At 42.8% G+C, this 21,191-nt stretch overlaps 1 protein-coding gene across 1 annotated transcript in view; it reads right to left on the bottom strand.

Moving 5' to 3' along the window:
* The window catches only part of EML6 (EMAP like 6), an 89,237-nt gene that overhangs the window by 13,984 nt on the left and 54,062 nt on the right, over positions 1 to 21,191 (bottom strand). Inside the window, exons 16-27 of the mRNA XM_031058291.1 lie at positions 20,635 to 20,728; positions 17,882 to 17,982; positions 16,106 to 16,308; positions 14,766 to 14,877; positions 13,959 to 14,086; positions 12,524 to 12,665; positions 11,351 to 11,503; positions 10,976 to 11,107; positions 10,044 to 10,132; positions 9,248 to 9,424; positions 8,955 to 9,156; positions 8,638 to 8,764 (exon numbers count right to left, since the gene is read on the bottom strand). Coding sequence (XP_030914151.1) covers positions 8,638 to 8,764; positions 8,955 to 9,156; positions 9,248 to 9,424; positions 10,044 to 10,132; positions 10,976 to 11,107; positions 11,351 to 11,503; positions 12,524 to 12,665; positions 13,959 to 14,086; positions 14,766 to 14,877; positions 16,106 to 16,308; positions 17,882 to 17,982; positions 20,635 to 20,728 — 1,660 coding nt within the window. The remainder of the gene's footprint in view (positions 1 to 8,637; positions 8,765 to 8,954; positions 9,157 to 9,247; positions 9,425 to 10,043; positions 10,133 to 10,975; positions 11,108 to 11,350; positions 11,504 to 12,523; positions 12,666 to 13,958; positions 14,087 to 14,765; positions 14,878 to 16,105; positions 16,309 to 17,881; positions 17,983 to 20,634; positions 20,729 to 21,191) is intronic.

The following is a 21,191-nucleotide window of genomic DNA, read 5'->3' on the forward strand; positions in this document are numbered from 1 at the left end:
AAATCCTTGAGTATGAAATGATGGTAAATTGGTGCTTTCAGAAATGATCTGAAGTAATTTCTGCAGCTGGCAGTTGACCTCTGCCCAGCCTTGCTTCTTCTGAGAAACCCCATCCCAAAACCTTGACATGGCTTCAATAAAATCTTCTCAAAATCATATTAAAGATAAAATGATTGCATTTAAATGCACAAGTCATTCATCCAAGGGAATTTGGGAGATTGAGGCCAGCAAAGCTATTTTATATAATTACAGTTGCTAAAAGTAGATAGAGACAAATGCAGAACACAGGCTGAGACAAAATCTGATGTGTGCAAATGGTCTGTGAGGCCAGATAACCTCTGCTGCTGCTGTTGATCCTGCTGGGGAAAGAGGGACAGAGCTAAGGGGAGCACGTGGAAAGCATTCCCAGAGCTTATGATTCCAGAAAAATCTGACCTTGCTCTTACATTCCACACGCTGTGAAATTTGTTCCTGTCCTGAGACCATAACTACCAGTAATTCCCATTTTGCAAAAAATTAATTGGAGAAGAATGAAATCCCTTTTGTGTATAGGGAGCTGCTTTTTCTGGAGCTGGATTTTTCATGGAAGGTACTAAAGGCACGGTGGACAGAGCACAGTGGGGACTGAGCCCTGTGGGAATGAACAGCAGGACAAGCTGAGCTCAGACAGAGCAAGGCTGGAGAGAACCAGTCCAAGCCACGTCTCAAGCACAGCAAGGACCAACAAGCAATGAGCACGTCACCCCATGACAAGAAGAGAGTGAAAGAGTTACCTTGATCCCCTTGGAAGCAGCAAATAAAGCCAAGCAAGAAACTTAAATAGAGTTTAGGAGTCACTTGTGAGCACGAGACTCATGCACAAGCACTTGCAGAGCCAGCAGCCATTCCTGGGGCACAGCACTGCTATCCAAGCATGCCAGCAAAACTAAAACAGAAACCAGAGAGTGCAGAGCCACAAACATCACACCTGGCATCCCTGGGCAGCCTCAGAGCTAAAGGTCCTGCACGATGGGGGGGAAAGGGAAGCTACATCACAGCTTCCTGCACACTTTGCACCAGAGCACAAGGGGGTTCCATGGTTGGTTTATTTTCAGGAGCCTGGCAGGGAGAACTGGTAGGAAGCTGACAGTTTCCTAGGCAGTGCTGAGAGTGCACACAATGGATGATTGTTCTCTATCCCAGCTCAGCTGCAATTTAGCCCACAATGGCTGTGAGGAGGCCAAGTCACTGCCAGGACAGCCTGTCCTGCCTTGTCCTCAAGGAACAAGTACCTTTATTTCCTCAGAGAGTGGCCACTCAAGTCCCCTGGGTGGAGCAGGACTGAGCAGTGGTGCTGTGACCAGCAGGGAAGGGGCAGAGGAAGTTATTACAAAATTTAACTGTCTTGCAAAATAAATTCATCATTTCATTTCAGCCCAGATTTATGAGGGCCTCTGAACTGGCACTTAGGAAAAGAATTGTTTTCTTGCATGCATTTTTCTGTTTTAGTGTTATTTCAAACTGGATCATTTCTACATTTTTTTACCTAGGAATATCAAAGTTTATGACAAAAGCAAGCCAAAATACTTCATGAAAGCAAGAGAACACTACCACTGTGACATGCTTGAGGGTCACCAGATTATAAGCACGAGGCTTAACTTGGAGACACACAGAGAGATACTTTTATAGATACCTACTCACAGCACACACAAACACAGACGTTGTGTGCGTTCATATATACACAGCCATGTATATATACACACACGTGTGCATTCACTGCCTCTGCACCATCTTAATAAAACACATGGAAAGCAGCACACTGGAAACATTGTAAGAAATAATTTCACTTTTAACAAGCCTGTGACTACATCTAGTTTGTTTTGACACAGAAGATGACACTGCCAAGACAAGAAATCTGCACTGTAGCAAATGACAGCCCTTTGCCCTGCTGGACCTGTGCAACCTGCATGGCACATTCCAGCAACCCAGGCCTCAGCTGGGCTCCCAGCAGTACTTACTTGACAATTCCCTGCCTCCAAAGGAAAGCAAGTTAAAACATAACACAAGCATTAATTGTTCCTTTGCAGCAATTTAAAACAAACGTGCTTAGATCATGTTATGGCACAGAGGAGCTCCAGGAAAGAGAGGACACGGTCAGGTATGAGAGGGTTTCGGTTCTTTGGGCACTGTGAACACAGCAGAGAAGGTTTCTGTTACTCGTGGCAATCTCGAGGATGTTCTCACATGAGGACACACAGCTGTCAGTCAGGGATAGAGGTCCAGATCCAAACTGACAAAACCTCAGCACCACCTTCATGCAGAAATGTGAAAGATGTCAGTGAACATTCCCTCCAGCCACGGGGGGAGAGAAGCCCAAACCAGGGGTGGGATGAACAGCAGATGGACACAACAAGAGCTGGGCTGGGGGGAAGAAGGAATGGGGTTTTGGAAGAGTGGGGCACCTTGAGGGAAGAAAGAGATGTGGATTTGGAGAGCAGGGCCAAACTGAAGGGAAAAAAGATCTGTAGATTGGTTTAGATGGAAAAAAAAGGTCAAAAGAAAAGGCAGATCAAAAACTGTAATGATAAATTCTATGGGAGGGGGATATAACCAGCTCCTGTTTCCAGGTCACAGGCCAGAATTGCTGTCTGGTTGGAGATGCTGACTGCAGCAGGGATAAACTGGGGAGAAACCAAACATTCTGCTCCAAGGCCAACAGGAACAGCATGGGAACTCCAGAAACAGCTTCATGTGAAAGGGACCAACAAGGTCTGGGGCAGGGACAGACAGACACGAGTGTCCTGCACCAAGAAGGTGACAGGCTGAGCCAGCAGCAGTGGGTGGGGAAAAGCTTCAGGCCCAAAAGGGAGACAGACATGGATTCACATGGCTGCAAACTGGAGAGGGAACACACTTGGATCTACACAAACACGAGCAGGACTGCTCCTGAGAAGAGAAGCAAGGTTCAAGGAGAGGAAAGGGTGGTAAGGGTTGGATTGGGCAACAGAACAAAAATCCAAGGTTTCGAAAATACACTGTTCATTTCAGAAAAAATGCAAAAGCAGCTTTTAACTGTGCCCTTCACCAGCAACAGGAGGGGACTCCCAAGTGCCCCCAGACTGCTGCAAAACTCCTCAAGCTTTTTTTAATCCCTTCCCAGAGAAGGGATTAAAAGATTTTGTAAATTCTAAACCCTTGGATTTTCCCATCCCAACATACATAGGAGTTTTACATACAACTTTTCCAGCTGTTACTTTTTCTTAACACTTTGTAGCTATCATAAGACAACAAAAAGAACAGGATTCAATATGAAAATACCCTGCTCTCAAATACAGCAGATCAAAGCAAAGCTCAAACAGAACTAGAGAGAAACATCAGTGGTAAATTGTGTTTTTAAAGGACTGAAAAAACCTTACATGGTTACAGTATTTATAACTTCACATGTATGCTGATGCACTCTTAAAATAAAAAATAAATAAATTCAAAAACTCAAAAAAATCACAAAGTACTGCAGGACATATGGTGGGGCCAGCTGCTGTCACAGCCTGTCAGGGCAGCTGGTCACTGCAGTCCCAGGTCACTCCAGCTCAGTGCCCAGGGAAATGAGCACTACAGCAATCAGTAAGGAGGGCAATCACTGGGATTAAACCTGAGGGACTTTGTTCTGAGCACCTTGGGAACAGCTCCTGTGCCACAGACCGGCCCTGCTGCCCCTCACACACTGAAGGGACAGAGTCTTTTCCATTTGTTTTGTTATTCCCTGCATGTTTTGAAGCTGTGTTGCGTAAATACAAACAATGAACCAATCATACTCAGCAGATCCTCCCTCTGCATGACAGAACATGAGAGACATGGCTTTTCCATCAGCCCTGGAGTGCCTCCTGCACACAGCCCTGAGAAAAGCTGAGTATTTCACATCACCCCCAGTGCAGGGAGCACTCAGGCTCAGAGGGAGAGGTGCTGGGAACGTGTGGCAACGCCGGCATCCCTCAGTTCCACTCCCCCAGGTGTCACACAAATGGAGCAGACCTTAGAGCCAGCTCTGTGCTGACCTGTGGGAGCAGTGAGATTGACTCTGAGTTCAGCTGCTTGGCAGGGACTGACAAATACCAGGCACAAAGTGTACAAGCCTCGGGGACAACTGGGATGAAACCAGCAGGCTGTCAAATGCATTCAGGGTGCATTAACTTGACATAATGCTGTTGAGAAGGTAAAAGTGAATATTCCAAATGATGCTCCTCGTTCTCAGACAGGGGCTTTCTGCTGGAATAAGCCCAAAGTTATTTTCTCCACCCCAAGGATGTGTTTTTTCAGACACATATTGAATAGTCCCCACCTTCACATAAATACAACACACATTCACACTCAGAGCTGTTGCACTGCACCCACAGATGGTGTGTGTGTAAAGGTGCAGGAACCAAGGCTGTAACCATATATTGAATAATTCACTTTGTGGTGCAAAGGCTTGTGGAGGCTGTTTGGGAAGCTTATATAAGTTAGCTCATGTTGTTTTAAAGAAATCAATAATTGAAAGAGTAACATTTGAAGAGAGAAAATTCAACTTCTTTAACTTTTCACCTTTATCAGGACATATGATTACACATGAGACAAACACCACAACAGAGACAGGCTCTGAGGTGGGTAATTCATGGGGAGTGAGACAAGCCAGGATGCCGAGAAAACGGAAAACCAGACAAACATGCTAATGCTGCTTCTTGTTTTCTACACATTCCACCTGCTTTGGAGGAGTTCCCACCACCAGGTACATGTGGAGTCATGCAAACTGAGCTAAAGGAGAGCTGCAGATGCAGGGGGTGTGTTAGGGGTTAGTAGGAGGCCAAATGCAAACAGGCCTTTGCCTTTGAGATTAGTAACACAAACGCAGTCATCAGCAAGCTCGTGTTACTTCTCATGGTATCAATTCTTGGTTTAAATGGTCCCAGCCCTTTTGTGAAACAGCACAATTCTTCTGTGGCACACAGCAGAGCTTACAATTGTCCTGGATTGTCTGGGACAGTCCCAGCAGTGGCCAGGGGGTCCCGAGGAGCGGCGGCTCCTGCTGCCCCTCTGCAGGGCACCCCACTCCTGACCCCGGGCATGGCAGGGGGTGCCAGCCACAGGGACACACAGGGATACAAGGGGGTGGGGAGGACAGGAGGGAACACATGGAAAGGGGGAAGAAGAAAACAACAGGGTCGGGGAGAGGAGAGAGAAACAATAACCAATTAATGATCTTAACCAAACGCACCAATGCAACTGCAAGACATTTTAAAACTGTGCCTCAGCAATTTTGCCATCCTAAAGCTGTAGCTGCTGATGGAGACAGGAAATGTTGGATCCCCTCAAAAATACCAGGTCATGACTTGATTCAAATCCTGCAATTAAAATCTACCATGTAACTTCTACACTCCTCCAAGATATTTGCAGAATCATGATTATTTTAATTACATTTGAGTTAGGAAAAATAAATTTCATAAAGGGCTCTCATTTTCTTTTCTAAGGGAAAATGTTATTATTATTCCTAAGTTTGTACTAATCACTGTAAGTTCAGCTCCCAACCTCACACTTGCAATCTTCTCAGGAGTCCCAGCACAGTTCCTGAGAGCAAATTCCTCCTGAACTGAACAATGAATTGTTATTTCTAGAGAAATGATGTACCTGGAGGTTTTCAGATTCACCACTTTCTATCAGAGAAGCACAGAGTCCCCTGCAAGTTTATTCCAGCAAACAGAAGGATTAAACAGATGGATGTGTCTCGTTGGTGCCACACAGCACCTTTGGAACGTGTTTGATTTCATAAGCTGGAAACTAACTTCAGCAACAGATTGCCCTCTGAATATGAGTGTTAAAAGGAAAAACCCCAGTGAGCTCCAAGTCACTGCCCCCAAGGAGCAGCTCACAGAAACAGCCCCAGCTATTCCTACTCCATGCTTAAACCAGAAACTCACCTTTTCTCTTTTTTCCCCCCTTTCCTTAATTTAAATTGCTTAATTATGAGTTTTTCCTCACTACATCTTCATAATTTTTCCTTTCTCAAAGCCACAATGAAAATACAGCAAGGGGGACACTCCAAGACCCTCACTAGATGTTGCAGTGAAGTGGGCCAGCAGTTTTCCAGGCCTTGGGATTTACTCACAGCTTCTGTTCTAAGCAGCCTCCCAGCTTGTCCCATAGTTTTGAACACATGGACAGTGAGTGACAGTAAGTCACCAATGCCAGAATATTCAGGGCACAAAAGCCATTAAGTGCACAATCACTGGGACAGACACATAGCACAATCAAAAATGGAATGATCTGGAATATTTCCCCCAGAAAAACCTCCTCCTCAAAAGCCTAGCAGGTTTCCCCACATCCCTGCCTGAAAGAGAATGGAACACATCCTCTGGGTTCCCTTCTTCAAACCTGGAGGGGCTGGGAGAGCTCCTCCAGCTGTGCCTTTGGCAGAAAATCTAAAGCTTTGGGAGCTGCCTCCAATACTCCTTGCTGCCTCTTCACTCAGCCCTGTGCACAGAGATTTCAAGGCTCCCCAGCCTCAAGGCTGGCTGAATTGGCCTTAGATTTCCCTGAACATTTAGGATTTCCCTCAACACAGACAGCTGAGTACTTGCAGACTTTCCATTTCACCTGGATTGACCAACTCTCACTTCAGACCCTTGGAGGTGCAAAGAGAAGTCAGGCCAGGGATTTCAGAAGTTTGTCATGGGCAGACAAACCCTTTTCCAGCTGCTGCATTCTCTTGTGTTCTCAGAAAAGATGGAACTGGACACAGCTACAAAGCTTCCCTCATATCTCATACATGTTCTGAGAGAAGTCAGCTTTAGCCTGAGGCACTCCCAACTGGGGGAGCCAAGGTTCTGCAGGAATTGTGCCCTTACTGTCCCCTGAGAGCAGGAATTGCAGCCCTGCAGTGGCCAACACGTGAATCCTGTCTCACTGCACCCACACCCCAGCACCCTTCACAGCTTAAGGCTTTAAACAACCACTACACCCTCAGAAAGCAGTCTGGATGACATTTGGCCATAAAGTTGCCACTTCTGATTATTTCACTATAAATTCTCACTATTTATATTAATCCCTAGAAGACAGGGAAGGGAATTGATCTTTGCTAAACAAGTGACATATGGAAATTATGAGATTTGTTGTCAGATTGATCAAAACAGCAAATTCCAAATACCAAAGGTGTGATTGTACTGAAGCATCTGTAATTTAAAAAGGAGATAAAAACGTGTACAAGAGCTGTGACTCTCCAGCAGAAAAGATGGGAAGGACAGTGACAAGGGTTTATTTTTAACCTAGATTAAAACAAAGTACAAAACTGTTGATAACACAGCATCATCACAGCAGAATAAAACAGCTGGACAGTACAAGTGTTTCTGGTGCAGAACATCTGTACCAATGCCACTTAGTATTACTGTAACAATTTAGCAATTCACCCAAAATAAAATAATAATTTTCCTTTTTTTAACACAATTTGCAAACATTGATGTTTACCAGATGATGCACTATGCCTTATTGTAGAAAGATGGAGGAACAAATTCTTTATTTGAGGAAAAGAGATATTCTTAAAAGAAATGGAAAAAGAGAAGGTTATGGTCCAACATTTCATTGTGAAGATGTAAAGATCCTCTTCCTGCATGGTATTGTCAAAACATTGTGATGCAAAAAAGGGTGCAACAACATTTTTCTTCTTATTGTTCATATCCCACATTTCACATCCAATTCTCCTGTTTTGCACATTTAGAGCAAAAATGATTAATTACTTTCTGTTTAAGATGTCCAGCACTGCATTCTTTGAGAGATTTAAAGACAGAAACTTATTTTTCCAAGGCCTACATGAGATTAGGAAGTATTACTAACTCCATTTTGTCTCTTGCAAAAACAGAACTAAGCTGAAATTCTTTCTGTGGGTTAACCCACAGCAGTCCTTGGTGTCAGTGCCCAGAGGGGGACAAGAGCAGGCAAACTCCTGATAAAAGAATGATAATTTTAAAGAAAATTTTCTATCAAAAGAGACAAAATGGACTCCCAGCCGAGTCACCAGCCGGATTCCCAGGTAGGGATTTACTGCTCCAGATTTTGAGGGGGAATTATTTACTGGTTATTGATGCTCCTGTTCTGTCCCATCAGATTTTACCAGCCCCTCCTTTAGGTCTGTGTTTCACTGGACTCACCCTCTGTTCTTAGCTCTTACCTCTTTTCTTTGCTCTCCTCTCCAACACTGCTCCCCTTCCAGTTAATTTTTTTTTAAGTATTTCAGCCTAAGGCCAGTGTGTTCCATGGGAAATTCCAGCTTTAACAGTGACAACCCACCACAATTACAAGTGACTGAAAATCTTTTAATAAAAGCACCACCCAAAGCCTTAACCACAAAATATTTACAAGCTAACCATTACCACAAGTTCTCTGCTGCAGACACACACTGGTTAGGAGAGAATATCAATGCTCATGTGAACAGCAAAAGAGAACAACACTCAGAGATGTGTCATATACATGTATTTTCCTCCATCACATTAACATGTTGTACTGTGTGAACACCATTTTAAATGTCATCTGCTGAATTTTAAAATTCTTGTCTTGTTTCTAAGGACTAATTTTAGTTGAATGAAAAGAGATGTGCAAAAGGGCACACATGGAAGCAAAAGCCTTTGTGGGACATACCTCTCTTCCACTGAAACCTCCTTCAGCTGCTGATGGGGTTTTGTGCCTTCCATTTCTCGGATGCTCACTGCATAGATCTTAGTGGTGTAGTCAATTGCTTTTTCTCTTGCAACATCACTGTCATAACCTTAGAAAAACAAAACATAGAATAAAACAAGCTACCCTTGTTTCACAGTGGGACAGGAGAGAACAAGAAGATCTGCAACAACGAAAGGAAGGAAACAAATCCTACCAAACTCTCCTCACACTGAAATTTAGCCAGTTAAATGCCTGTGTCAATCTCTGATTGAGGCAAGGAAGAATTAAATCCTCTGTACCTCCATCTTCCTCTGCATCTGTGTCTGACTCTTCACTGTCCACCAGCTTGCTCTCCTGGATGCCCAGGAACTCCCTGGTCCAGATCATGAGGGCGGTGTCGGCGCCGCCCACGGTGAGGAGCACGGAGTCGTTGTGCAGCCACTGCACGTTGGTCACCTGGGCACTGTGCCCCACGTACTTCTTGAACCTGGCATGCTGGCCCTGCAGCACAGAACACCCCCACTGGCAGCCTGGCACCCAGCAATCCTTCCTTCCTTTCCTCTCCCATCACTGCAATCCGCACACTTCTTACCTTCACTGGGTAGGAAAAGAGCTTCACAAACCCAAAATCATCTCCTGTGGCCAGGAGGGTCCTGTCCTTTGTGAGACTGGCCGCGTTGACAACGGTGACGTCGCTGTGCATGGGCCAGATGCCCTCACAGGTGGGACCCAGCACACATGTCCAGGTGTCCCATTCAATCTTCTCTATCTGCAGCAAAATTCCCCCAAAGAAGGCTGCTTACTTTAAACATACCAAATACACACTAATTTCATGTGTATCGTTTTCTATGTTTGACACTTCTTATTTTAATACTTTTAGTTCTTAAGAAACTGTGCTGTTCCAGCTTGTTAATACAATTTAATTTTGATGTATCTTCATCAACAGGCTTAACACTTTAAACATTCCCACTTTTCCAAGGCAGAGCATGATTTGGATACAAATCTCCCTGAAGATTTTCTGAGGTGCTAAACACTGGTAATTTTGTAGTCATGTAAAATCACATGTCACAAATAATCAGCTTGATGAAAAGCCAGGTCCTGCTGTTTGAAGGTGGTTTATAGCCCATGTGCAAAACCAGGTGGCTTTGAGAATGGGATTATGGCAAATGGCTGCTAATAAATAAACAAGAATAAATTTAGAGATACAAGCAGAAACCTGCACATTCTGCCATTTACAAATGCTAGGAAAGACACTGTGGAATTACTAAGTAATTCTAATTCTAACCATTGTAAATATAGCATTATAAAAGGAAAAAAAAAAACTCCATTTGAAGACAATTCTTTAAATTAATTTTTGCAGTAAAAATAATCCAGCCCACAATTCATACCTCAGCAATTCTTATAATATGTCTTTTCCCCCTCGGTGCTTCAAAAAACAGTTGTTCTTTGGCACCAGAATTGACTTGCAATAACTTTCCTGCATACAAAAGGAGAGTTTGTTACGAATCTTAATAATTATTATGACTACTAAGAACTTTCTTTTGATTGAGTGAAGGGATTTCTGGGGGTAAATTAAAAAATTATCCTCTAGAGAGTTATTCATAGCCAAAGTAACACAGATGCTTGAAATCACTCTTGTAAGGGTCCTATACTCTGATTCAATGCAGAAGTAATATTCAAAATACCATCCAATATCCTTAAGAAGTTGCTGTTGCACAGCAAATCAGTTTTTACTGATAGGGAACATTTTGCTTGTATTTCACCATCACACTAATGGAAGTCAAAAATGAATGCATGTGCTATTAATTTTCCTAATAATTTTACAAGGCAGCTTTGCCAAAAGCGGAACCTTTGCCAGCTCCCATCCCTTCTGCACTGCCCCAGTGGCAGAGGCAGCTCCTCTCTGAGCTGTCCTGGGATGGGAAGTTTGCTGTGCCCATGGAGATGCTGTGGGTGCTGCCACTGGCTCACACCACGTTTTGGGGCTGGCCAAGAGCAGGGACAGAGCTCAGGCACACAGGGGGTCCCACACAGATCACAGTTGCTCTGGGAAGGCTCACTGGCATGAGCTCATTATGGATCCTGTTGGACTTAATTAATTGGGACCATCAGGGTCTAGCTTCTTGCAGGGATTGCCATGCAGAGCTCAGCAAGGAAAGGAAATTGGATACCAACAAATGTAATTGCACTGGATCCGTGCAGTGCTCCCTGGGGAAAAAGCATTTGCATCAGTGGTTGATCTCAATAACTGGAGGGGAACAGTTTCCTGCTATTCCATTTTATGGGCACTTCCAGTCTGTATCCCTGGCCAACACTTTACCTCTGGAGTCCCAGTCGATGTGGGTGATGTAGCTGGAGGCACCTTTGCAAATGCCAACCCTCTTGCTGGTAAGGACGTTGTAAATATCCACAAAGTTATCGTGGGAAGCCACGGCCAGGTACTTCCCTGATTCTGCAAGGAGACACTGAGGTTATTAAAGGGTAAATTTAACTGATACTGGTGTGGTTTTCACCACTGCAGTGAATTCACCAGGCAGGGTGGGCCTGTTCTAGTGCAGCCACATGGAATTGTGGAGAATTTAATGCATGGAGCACACACAAAGCCAGTCTTCCTTTGAGACATTCAACCTCGCCTAGACAAGAGAAACAAACTGCAAGATAAACACTCCTCTTCCACCTTATCATGTGGTTGTACCTCGTGAAAACTTTATATCCGAGATCATCTCCTTCCTGTGGTGGAAGGAGACCATGTCCTCCACAGTGTCGGCGTTCACCACCAGGAAGCTGCCGTCGTTCAGCCCGACCGCCAGGGCTTTCCCGTCCGGAGAAAAGGCACAGCAGCGCCCGCCTGAGGAGGCACATGGAAATGAGCCTGTCAGAAAAGCCGGGGCTGAGAAAATCAACAAAGAACTGCAACTGAAAGGTTTCTACATCAAGTATGTCGTTTTAAAATGGATTTGTTATCTCTTGAAAAAGACACGTTACAGAGGGGTGTGATGGATGCTTCGTTACAGGGCTGACAACGATGCTTTAATCCCTTTTGAAACAGGTTTATGTGCAAATACCACCCTCCAGCCACATTCTAAACACACCAATGTCAGAAATAAAACAAAAAACCCCCACCCAAAACACATACAGAAAAGAAATCCGGATGAAAAATTCAAAGATTTATTAAGGGCAGTGTATCTCTGCCTCAGCATTATTCCTGATCATACTCTCCTACAGCTATCCTCATCCATTTCCAAGTTCACCTCTCCAAAACTTAATTTAACTCTGTTTTCCCCCAGCCGGTTAAGGGTTCCTGTGCTCCAGATTTGTCACTGAAAATGAACAATTTAAAATTTCCTGAGGGATATCAATGAATTCATAAAATAAGAGTGATTTTGAGAAGGCAGCATTTCAACATAGCTTACCTAATTTTATACAGAGGGGAGAGCAGGAAAAGTGTTAATTTTAGAGAAGTTGGTTTAACGGGTAAAGCTCATATTGACAGCAAAAGAAGACGGCACTCAACATGCAGGAAATTGTACTTTTGTCTTTATAAGGAAATTCTTTTATGTCAGTAATGTACTGGCCTTAATCATTCCTAGGCAGGAAAGTGATTCTGAGGTCAACTCATTCCCCTTGAAACTGGGGGAAAAGAGACTGAAGTTCATTTTATTATTATTCATTACAATAGATTACAGTCCTTTTTCTTCCTTCCCTTTGCACTGACTTGACACATGCCAAAGCCAATTTATTTCCTGTGCTCCCAATTTCTTAACGACCGTGTCCTTTGCCTACTCAATTAATTAAGTGCCCCAGAGGCAGAGAGGGAGCTGCTCCAGGAGCAGGGGATCCATGGATGCCCAGGCCAAGGCAGAGTTACCTTTTTTGAGTTTCCTGACTGCCAGCATGCGGTGCTGTGCTGAGAGCTCCCAGATTCGCAGCGTTTTGTCGTCGCTCACCGTGGCGCACACGGGCAGGAGAGGATGAGCTGCCAGGCCCCACACTTCTCCTTCCATGTGGCCCTGCAGGAAAGCATTCCACACAAGAGGAAATAATGCCTGTGGGGCTGTGCAATAGGGTCTAACCTCGCCTTGTCTCGTTTTGCAAGTCCCAGGCAGAAAAGCTGTTGGGGGTACCGGTTGTTGGTTTCTCTGCGTTTGAATTGAAGGCACTTAAGATGGTGTTTCATGTTCAGATTCAGGTGTTTATTATTTCTTATCAGTAAACAGTCTCACTGCTGTGAGTTGGGCAGCTTTTCATTAGAAGGCACAAAATGGCCAACAATCTCTTGTTACAAGGCCTTTTAAGACCGAACTGTCCAATTAAGAACTGACCCCTGGATTATTTTCCCTTTTAACCCAATAACTGATCCCAAAGAGCTGCAATGGGGACTTTTCTGCCCAATTACAAAATGCCACCCAACCCATGAAGAAGAAGAAGGATGAAGCAGCATGAAGAAGAAACCCAGGATGACACCCTGTGCCCTCCATCTTGCTTCCATCCATAACATACTAAAAATCCCAAAACCTACATTTCTCACCAAGTGATACATCTACACTGCTCTCTATAATCTATTTCACACTTCTGTGGATTCTGGTCTATTCTGGAGTCTAGGAAACTTTCTCCATGAGTGAGGCTCAAAGTCAGTACTCCCCTGGGAGTCAGGGCACCCCAGAGCAGACAGAGAAGTATTCCTGGTGCCCTGGGTTTCCACATAAAGCCTTCACCATCTCCTCTCTCCAAAGCTTTCTGCATTCCAAAGACCTGAACATTTGCTCTGTCCCCCCAACAAATGTCTAAAACACTCTTCCATGCTCCCCTCCACTATTACTGGCTGTAATTCCTCCTCTTCCAATATTCTCCTTTCCAAACTTGAGAATAATAGGGAGCAGTTACACCCCAAACAGGACTTTATCCTGAAATCCTAATATTGGCTAATCCTAATGTCCTTTTTTAGATCCTTGTTTGCCCAAAATACACATAATATTTTGTTTTAATCTTGCCTCAGATTCTCAGTTTTCCAAGCTGTTAATCACTCTTCCTGCTTTTTTCCAGCTTTCCTTCAGCTTGCATACAGTTTGCTGGCACTGCATATCAAGGTTAAATAATTTCTTACTGCTCTCAATCTGCATTAGTGAATGAGTTCAATGTTTTATAAAACACAGCCTCACACATCTTGGATATGCAGTCATGCAGGCAAGACAAATTTGAAGGATTACTTAATGTGACCAAAATTTACTGAAAAAAGAATACCAAAGAACCAGCATTTTTGTAAAATACAGGAAATCGTTTGCTACGGCAGATCCATACAGTACCTGAACAAGCAGAGTCATAGGCCCACTTTTATCGATTTCAAGTATTTCTCCATTTTTAGTTCCTACCAGGATGTGCCCATGTCCCAGGCTGATGGCTCGGATGGAGGGGTTGTCTTCTAAAAGCAAACCTGAAGAATGCCAGATTTTAATTTTTTTTTAAATTTTCATATCCCTTGCAGTTTATATATAATTTGAATCTGTTCAAAATCATGAACATGAGATAAAAGCGCCTGATCAAACTGCCAGATAATCCATGGATTCCTTACTAATGCAGGGAGGGGATTTTGTGTGTACTGTGGGAATGCAATGACTGATATTTCACTGCTTGAACAGGGACAGGGACTGAGGGGCTCAGGAGTTCCAGCACCTCAGAGTAATTCTGTGATTACATATGAATATCCCTTTCCAGACTTCCACACTGAGGCCTGGGGTATTTAACAGGCCTTTCCACCTCACAGGACCCCTGCTCTCACCACAGGGAATGTGGCCACCCAAGGAAACTGGACGGACTTTGGAACTGCCATACTCAAGGCTGGGGACATTTCTCCTTAAAATAATTTCATCAATGAAAACAAAGCTCAACTCCATGAAATAGAGGAGAGAATAGCAGAACAAACTACAAATGACAAGGAATACAAGAAATACATCTTCTGTGGATCAAACCAGAACATTCCAGCACAGAGTAAGCAGTGTGTTGCTGTTCCCTTTGGCCTCTGGTAAGCTGTGACACCCAGTCCCTCCCCTTTTACTGCCATTTACCACCCTCCATGCACACAGTCCCTACTGAAACACCCTGGAAGCCAATACCTTTAGAACTAGCAGAGAGTGCTGCTCTTTTGATAGCATATGTCTTCAGACATCTCTCAAACATATCATCCCAAAGGGCCACAATTCCATCTTTTCCACCCGTCACAAAGCCCTGCACAACCACAGGAGGAGAACACACACAAATGTCAGCACTCATGGGAGAGATTCAAAAGGACATGTCCAAAGGCACAATAAAGCCTCCCCTGCTTTTTATTCATGTGTCAAACTAAAAATACTGAGTCTGCACCTATGAGGGAAAAATTCAAGCGGGCAAGATGTGGAGTTGCTTTTCTAGGGTTATAAAGATTTGCAACCATATGGAGCACACACTGCTGTAAACAGGAATGCTGGACCAGGACATTTGCCTGAATGTGGGAAAAAAGGATGGAAAAATGTGATTTACCCTTAGAAGAGGCAGTAGCTGGCAGCAACAGCTTCTCAAGTTATTCCAAATTCAATTGACTTAACAGATGCTCCAGCCCAAGTTCTAATAATGCATCAGGGACCAATTCTCTCATTAATTCCCTGGGTAGATTATCTGGGCCAAGTGAATGCAGAAGAGCATAAATAACTAACCAACAAAAATCTAAGTGAAAAGGATGTTCAGTGCCAAGATCAAACAGAAAAATTGATAGGAAAGCTGGGAACAATCAATTAGGGCCAGAAAGGGCTGAGCCACAGGGATCTTAATTGACCTTGATATATAAAAATGTTAATAGCTAACATTCTTCTCATCCTTCACTTCTACAGTTGAAACCATAACCTCAAAAGGGATATTCCATCATCAACATTATCTTCAAATTGCCAGGGGCAAAACTTTGTCCTAAGCTCATTTGTGTGATGCAAATATTTTGCCATAATTTCTTTTATAGATGTATTGAGGCAACTGAAAGAAAATTATTTCGTTATCTGGAATTGTTACCTCAAAACTCAAAACCTTTGGATATCTGAAGTCCTGACTAAGACACAAGGATAATATTATTAAAAGATAATATTATCTTTATTATTAAATGATAATATTATTAAAAGATCAAGTTTCATATTTTGGAAACGGGTAATGCACAAATGTTTTTGGGATCAGGTTGAAGAAGGAATGAGTTACCCATTACTCTCCTGCGGTTTACACAAAAATGAAAACCACACTCCTGAGCAGAGTGAGAAATAAATTCTGAATTTTTCAGAGGTCAGAAAGCTGCTGGTCAGGTACTAGCACAAGGAACAAGGTGCTTACAAATCCAGGTCTATCAAATAACAGAACTCATTCCTATTGGCTTTGTTTAATCGCAAACACCTCTAGAATCCATTGGTGCCACAAAAATCAAGGTGAAGGTGACAGATACCTTGTCCAGTGCATGCATGGCAAACACAGGTCCATCATGGGCCTTCACTGTCCTCAGCAGCAGGGTCTCCTTCCAGATGTAGATGTCACCAGTGGCAGCCCCAGAGAACACCAGCTCCTCCCCACGCCCATACGAGACGCTCATCATGGTCTCCAGCTTCCCCGCGCTCCCAAACGTGCCCCGCTTGGAGGTGAAGCCTCCACCTGCAACAGCAGCACAAGGCTGGTTCTGCTTGGGCTGTACATGACAAATGGTTGTCCCCAAGATCTCCTGGGGCTGCCTGATAATGGAAATGCAGAAGCAGCACACAAGGGAAAAGTACAAAGAAAGTGAACCCCGCAATGACAGCTCTGGAGCAGATCAGCCTCAGGTTTTCAGATTGTCTGTCCAAGCAAGAGGTGAATTTGGTGAGGAATTGTGCAAAACCAACTGCTGTAATGTCTGGTGTAGCCATGATATTTTCTGAAAAATCCTTTCCTTAGGATTTTTCCTCCTGAGAAGCTGAGAGGCCTCAGGAACAAAATGTAAACAACGGTTATCTGCTGCTGTGGAATGCAACAGGTGCAGCTGTGATTGGTCTCATGTGGTTGTTTCTAATTAATGGCCAATCACAGTCAGCTGGCTCAGACTCTCTGTCCAAGCCACAACCCTTTGTTGTCATTCTTTCTTTTTCTATTCTTAGCTGGCTTTCTGATGAAATCCTTTCTTCTATTCTTTTAGTATAGTTTTAATATAATATATATCATAAAATAATAAATCAAGCCTTCTGAAACATGGAGTCAGATCCTCGTCTCTTCCCTCATCCTAAGGACCCCTGTGAACACAGTCACAGTTTGGCAGGATGGTTTTTGCCCACAGCAGCTTCTGCCATGCTGCTTCTCTGCAGAGGTGACCACAAGTAGAAGATTGGTTTAGCTGTCTCCTGGCATCCTGAGCTTTTGGCAGCAGTTTGCAGAATAAATGGCAGGGTTTGTTCCTCCAAACCCTCAAGGCTCACCACAGCCTTGCTTTGGGTCAGAAAGCAGAAGCAGCCATAAGGCCCATGAATCAATTAGACAAAAATACACATAAAATAACAAAATATCATTTGTACAGGTGGCCTTGTGTCAAGGCACTGTGGGCTTCACAGCTGACACCACACTAAGTCCCCACTCCATTGAGCAAATCTGAATTAAAAAGACACCATTTTCATTGCAAAGAGACTATTCTTGGAGTGAGATGCTGCTTAATGCACATTCCCACCATGGAATTTGGCAAACAGCAATGCAAGTCTATGTAATCACTGCAAAAATAACCTAAAGACTAAAAAAAAGCAGAAAAAAAATTATTTATCTGAGAGCACCTGAACCACTTGAATGCTTAAACTATGGTATGAAGTGTAGGAAGTTCTTAAAATTGTCTAATTTTGAGTTGTTCTGAGTACTTGTGTCATGTGTACACAACTAAAAAGTCATGAAGAGCAAAAAATCCAGTCCTGAATAAAAAATATCCTCAATCAGAATTTGATTTTCTGGGAGCCAAGGATGATTGCCTAGGAGAATGCCTTAATATTATGATTAGAATTTAAACACCATTAACTGGAAATTCTTTCCAAGGAGGAAGGAATATTGTGACATTTGCTGACTCAGAGGTGGGTTTTAACCCCTTTAATATTTCGGTGACTGGAAAAGTGCTTAATGAATAAAGCAAATTCTTAAACTGGGAATATGATGTTCCTGTATGAAAAACGTTCACAAATTCCCATGTTAATCAAATATAAAATATTCAGTACAGTACCTGTTTGCTGCCAAAATTTGATGTGCTTCATCCCAACTGTGACTAGTCTGTCCACATGATGTGGATTACACTTCACTACAAATATTTTATCTTTATGGCCCCTGCAATAGAAGTAGACATTTTAAAAGCTTGGCAAGAGATGACTTAAGATTTCAAACCAATTAAATCATTGATATAAATCATTTCCCCATCTAGCAAAAAGTAGAGAGCCATATTTCTAATCTGCAAGGGCTTTGTTCTGGGATTTTGCCTCATGGAGCTGGCAGGAAGAATTTGAGCACACACCATGTGGGGACTACAGAAATGTGGGGAATAAAAATCCTCTCCCACTGAATTTCAGTTCATTTAAATCATAACAAAGGAGCAGGCAATAAAGGTCAAGGCAATTAAGATAAGACATAAAGGTCAAGATAAGTATTTAAATGAATGAGAACTCAATAAACATTAAAAGATACTCTGACAGGAAAAATAAGGAAGTGTTTAATCTATGAGCTTCAAGATGGAAAATAAAATAATGAATTATAAAATTGTAGCAGTTCACTCAGCAGCCCACTCACCTCCAGGTTTAGTTCTTGGGTAATTAAACTTATGCTTGTTGATGTATTTATGGGAATTTACAAGCTTGGGTCTTATCAAAGGAAAAACTATTCCCAGGTGGAAAGCATTAATTATATCTAATTCAGTGTTTTATAAACCCCCCAAAGCAGGGAGCAGGAGCTTTTCACTATAATCTGCAGGTTTGTGCTAGGATGAAATCACTTTTTCCTGACAGGCTCAGCAGATCTAGAAAATCATGTGGTTCTGAAACCCCTCTGAGGGTCAGTATTTCATTTTAGTGGGAATGTCTGGATGCAAACCAGTTCTGGCCACCCTTGACATCCTGCAATGCAGAGGTGTTTGGTTCCCACTTACTCAACAAGGATTTGAATGGAATTAGACAGGAGCTAGGAGAGCCAGGATAGAAAAACAAGCTGCATAATTTAGCTCTGAAACAATTAAAGCAAATAAATAAGAATGTTCTTAATGTTGCAAGAAAAAAAAAAAAAAAAAAAAAAAGCCTAACAAAAACCTGAGAAGTCATGCTGAAATAAATCTGCCCAGAAAGGTTAAGCAAAAAGAACTTTCACAAAAAGTAAATATAACTGCAGAATAACCATAATGAGTGTCTGTATATGGTGAATGGACACCCATTTTTCAGGTTTATCTGGGTCCATATGATTGTAAGGAGATGTTCTTTTATTCTTGTGTGCAAAGGCCACATGAGGGCTTTTGTCTCTCTCTCTCTGTCCTCCTGTGCTCACCAGAACAGGGGAGCCACTGCTAACATCTAAACAATGGTTTAAACTGGAAGGTTTTAGAAGATACATTCATTTTTCTGCTCTCTGTGAGGACCCTGCATATTTTCAAGATAACAGATGAGCAATAATAGATCCATTGGGTACATGCAGCATTACAGGGTGAAAAGAACCCAAGTGCTCCATGTTTTATCTGTCCTGGGAGCTCCAGCACCAGGCAGTGACACAGCTTATCATTACCTTGTTTTTAAAAGCTTAAAGGTCAGCGTGGGAATATATGAAGTATTTCTTTGCTTGCAAGTCAAGCACAATCTGTCTGGGGACAGCAGAACTGGGATTGCAAAGCCCAGGAAAATGTCACGTTTTACAACACAGCCAGGGCTGTTGCTAAGCAAAGCCTCCAGCACAGATTTTAGACAGGATTTAAACCCTCAGTGCCTAATAAACTGGATGTCTGAGATGCAATTGTGTAGCTAACAGACTGTGGTACACACACATGGAGTAAAACACTGATTTCTTCAGTAATGGTACACTACTAACAGCAACTGCTGCCACCAGAAAATCTCATTTCTTCTGCAACATGTCACCACACAGTAATTAAAGTAAATTACCTTTCACAGGCACTTTTTGCAGCTATACTAACAATTTCTACTGAGCAGTGCTCCATTACATGGTTGCAGAGAGCATATGGAATTCTCTCCTTGCCTTTCTGGTACATGCACCTACCCTCACAGGAATTCTGCTCAGTCCTGGTAACCAGGGGCTTTGTCCTGCTTTGTCCAAGGCTGAGACAGAAAGCAGGTTCTCAGACAGTTGGTTCTCCTACACTGAACAGCTATTGCTGCAATCCAACAGTTGAGTATAAAACAGCAAACATGTCACTTTAATCCAATTCTCTTCCCAGCACTGGTCCCTTCAGGAAAGCATAAAGGACTATTCACTGGCAGGTTAGTAGCTGAGCTTTCCATTGGCAACTGGAAGAGCAAATAGCTCAGAAAAAGGTGCCTCAGAAGGAAGGCTGGATCAGCAGTGATTGAAATATATCTATAGAATAGAGGGAACTCTTTTTTCCTTCTAAAAAGTGATCTGGTGATTGATGGAACCCAGCACATCATGGAACACATAAAGGAAATGACACCTCTGGTGACTTCTGCCCTAAGCCAGGACACAAAACTGGAAGAAAATATTAAACTTCACCCGAAAAGCCCGAAACAAGCTACAGTGGCAATGTGGCTTTCCCAACAGAAAGGATAAGAACTCCTGACAGAAATAGTTCACACAATTTCCAAACACTGGGCTGTGCATCCCCAGGTTTTTAATCAGGGTATGTTGCTCTGAAACCCCATCCTGCTTTCAGAGGGGAGTTCTGCTTTATTTCTCTGTTCATAGACAAAATGTGAATGATGCTATTCAGGAAAAAAGTAATCAGAGGGGATTTTAAACTGTGGGCATCCTTACCTGGTTGTTGCCAGCTTTTCTCCCTTTTTCCAGTCCCAGAACACAATGGCATGGTTATCATCCAGCCCCACAGATGCCAAACATTTCCCATCAGCTGCACACAAGCAATACTGAGTGTTAAAGGTGCTAAGGCTTTAGCTGAAAATGTAACAGGCAATGAACCAACAATCACATTGCAAACTGAATTTCTAATGGGGTATTATAAATGAAGCATAAAAAAAAAAAACCCAAACTAATACTTTGAGAAATTGGAGTTCAGATCTTTCCCCAAGGCAGACACAAAACATTCCTATGTGAAAGTACAAGGAAAATAGGGAGGATCAAACAAGGCAATGCAATTCAATTCATAAAGATCAAGCACTCTAAATTCATGTTGCATTTTATTTGAAATATTTCTGATAGATAATGCTTCTTTTCTTTGCTTGAAATGGTGCAGAGATTTACTAGTGTATGAAATGTTCACAGGCAGGATGATGAAACTATAAATACGATAGAAAATTTTGAGGCTAAAAATAACTGCTGGCTATCTTCACTTTCACTGCAGGAAAGACACAGCA

Source organism: Geospiza fortis, unplaced genomic scaffold, assembly GCF_000277835.1.
Source record: "Geospiza fortis unplaced genomic scaffold, GeoFor_1.0 scaffold275, whole genome shotgun sequence".
Taxonomy (NCBI): Eukaryota; Metazoa; Chordata; class Aves; order Passeriformes; family Thraupidae; genus Geospiza; species Geospiza fortis.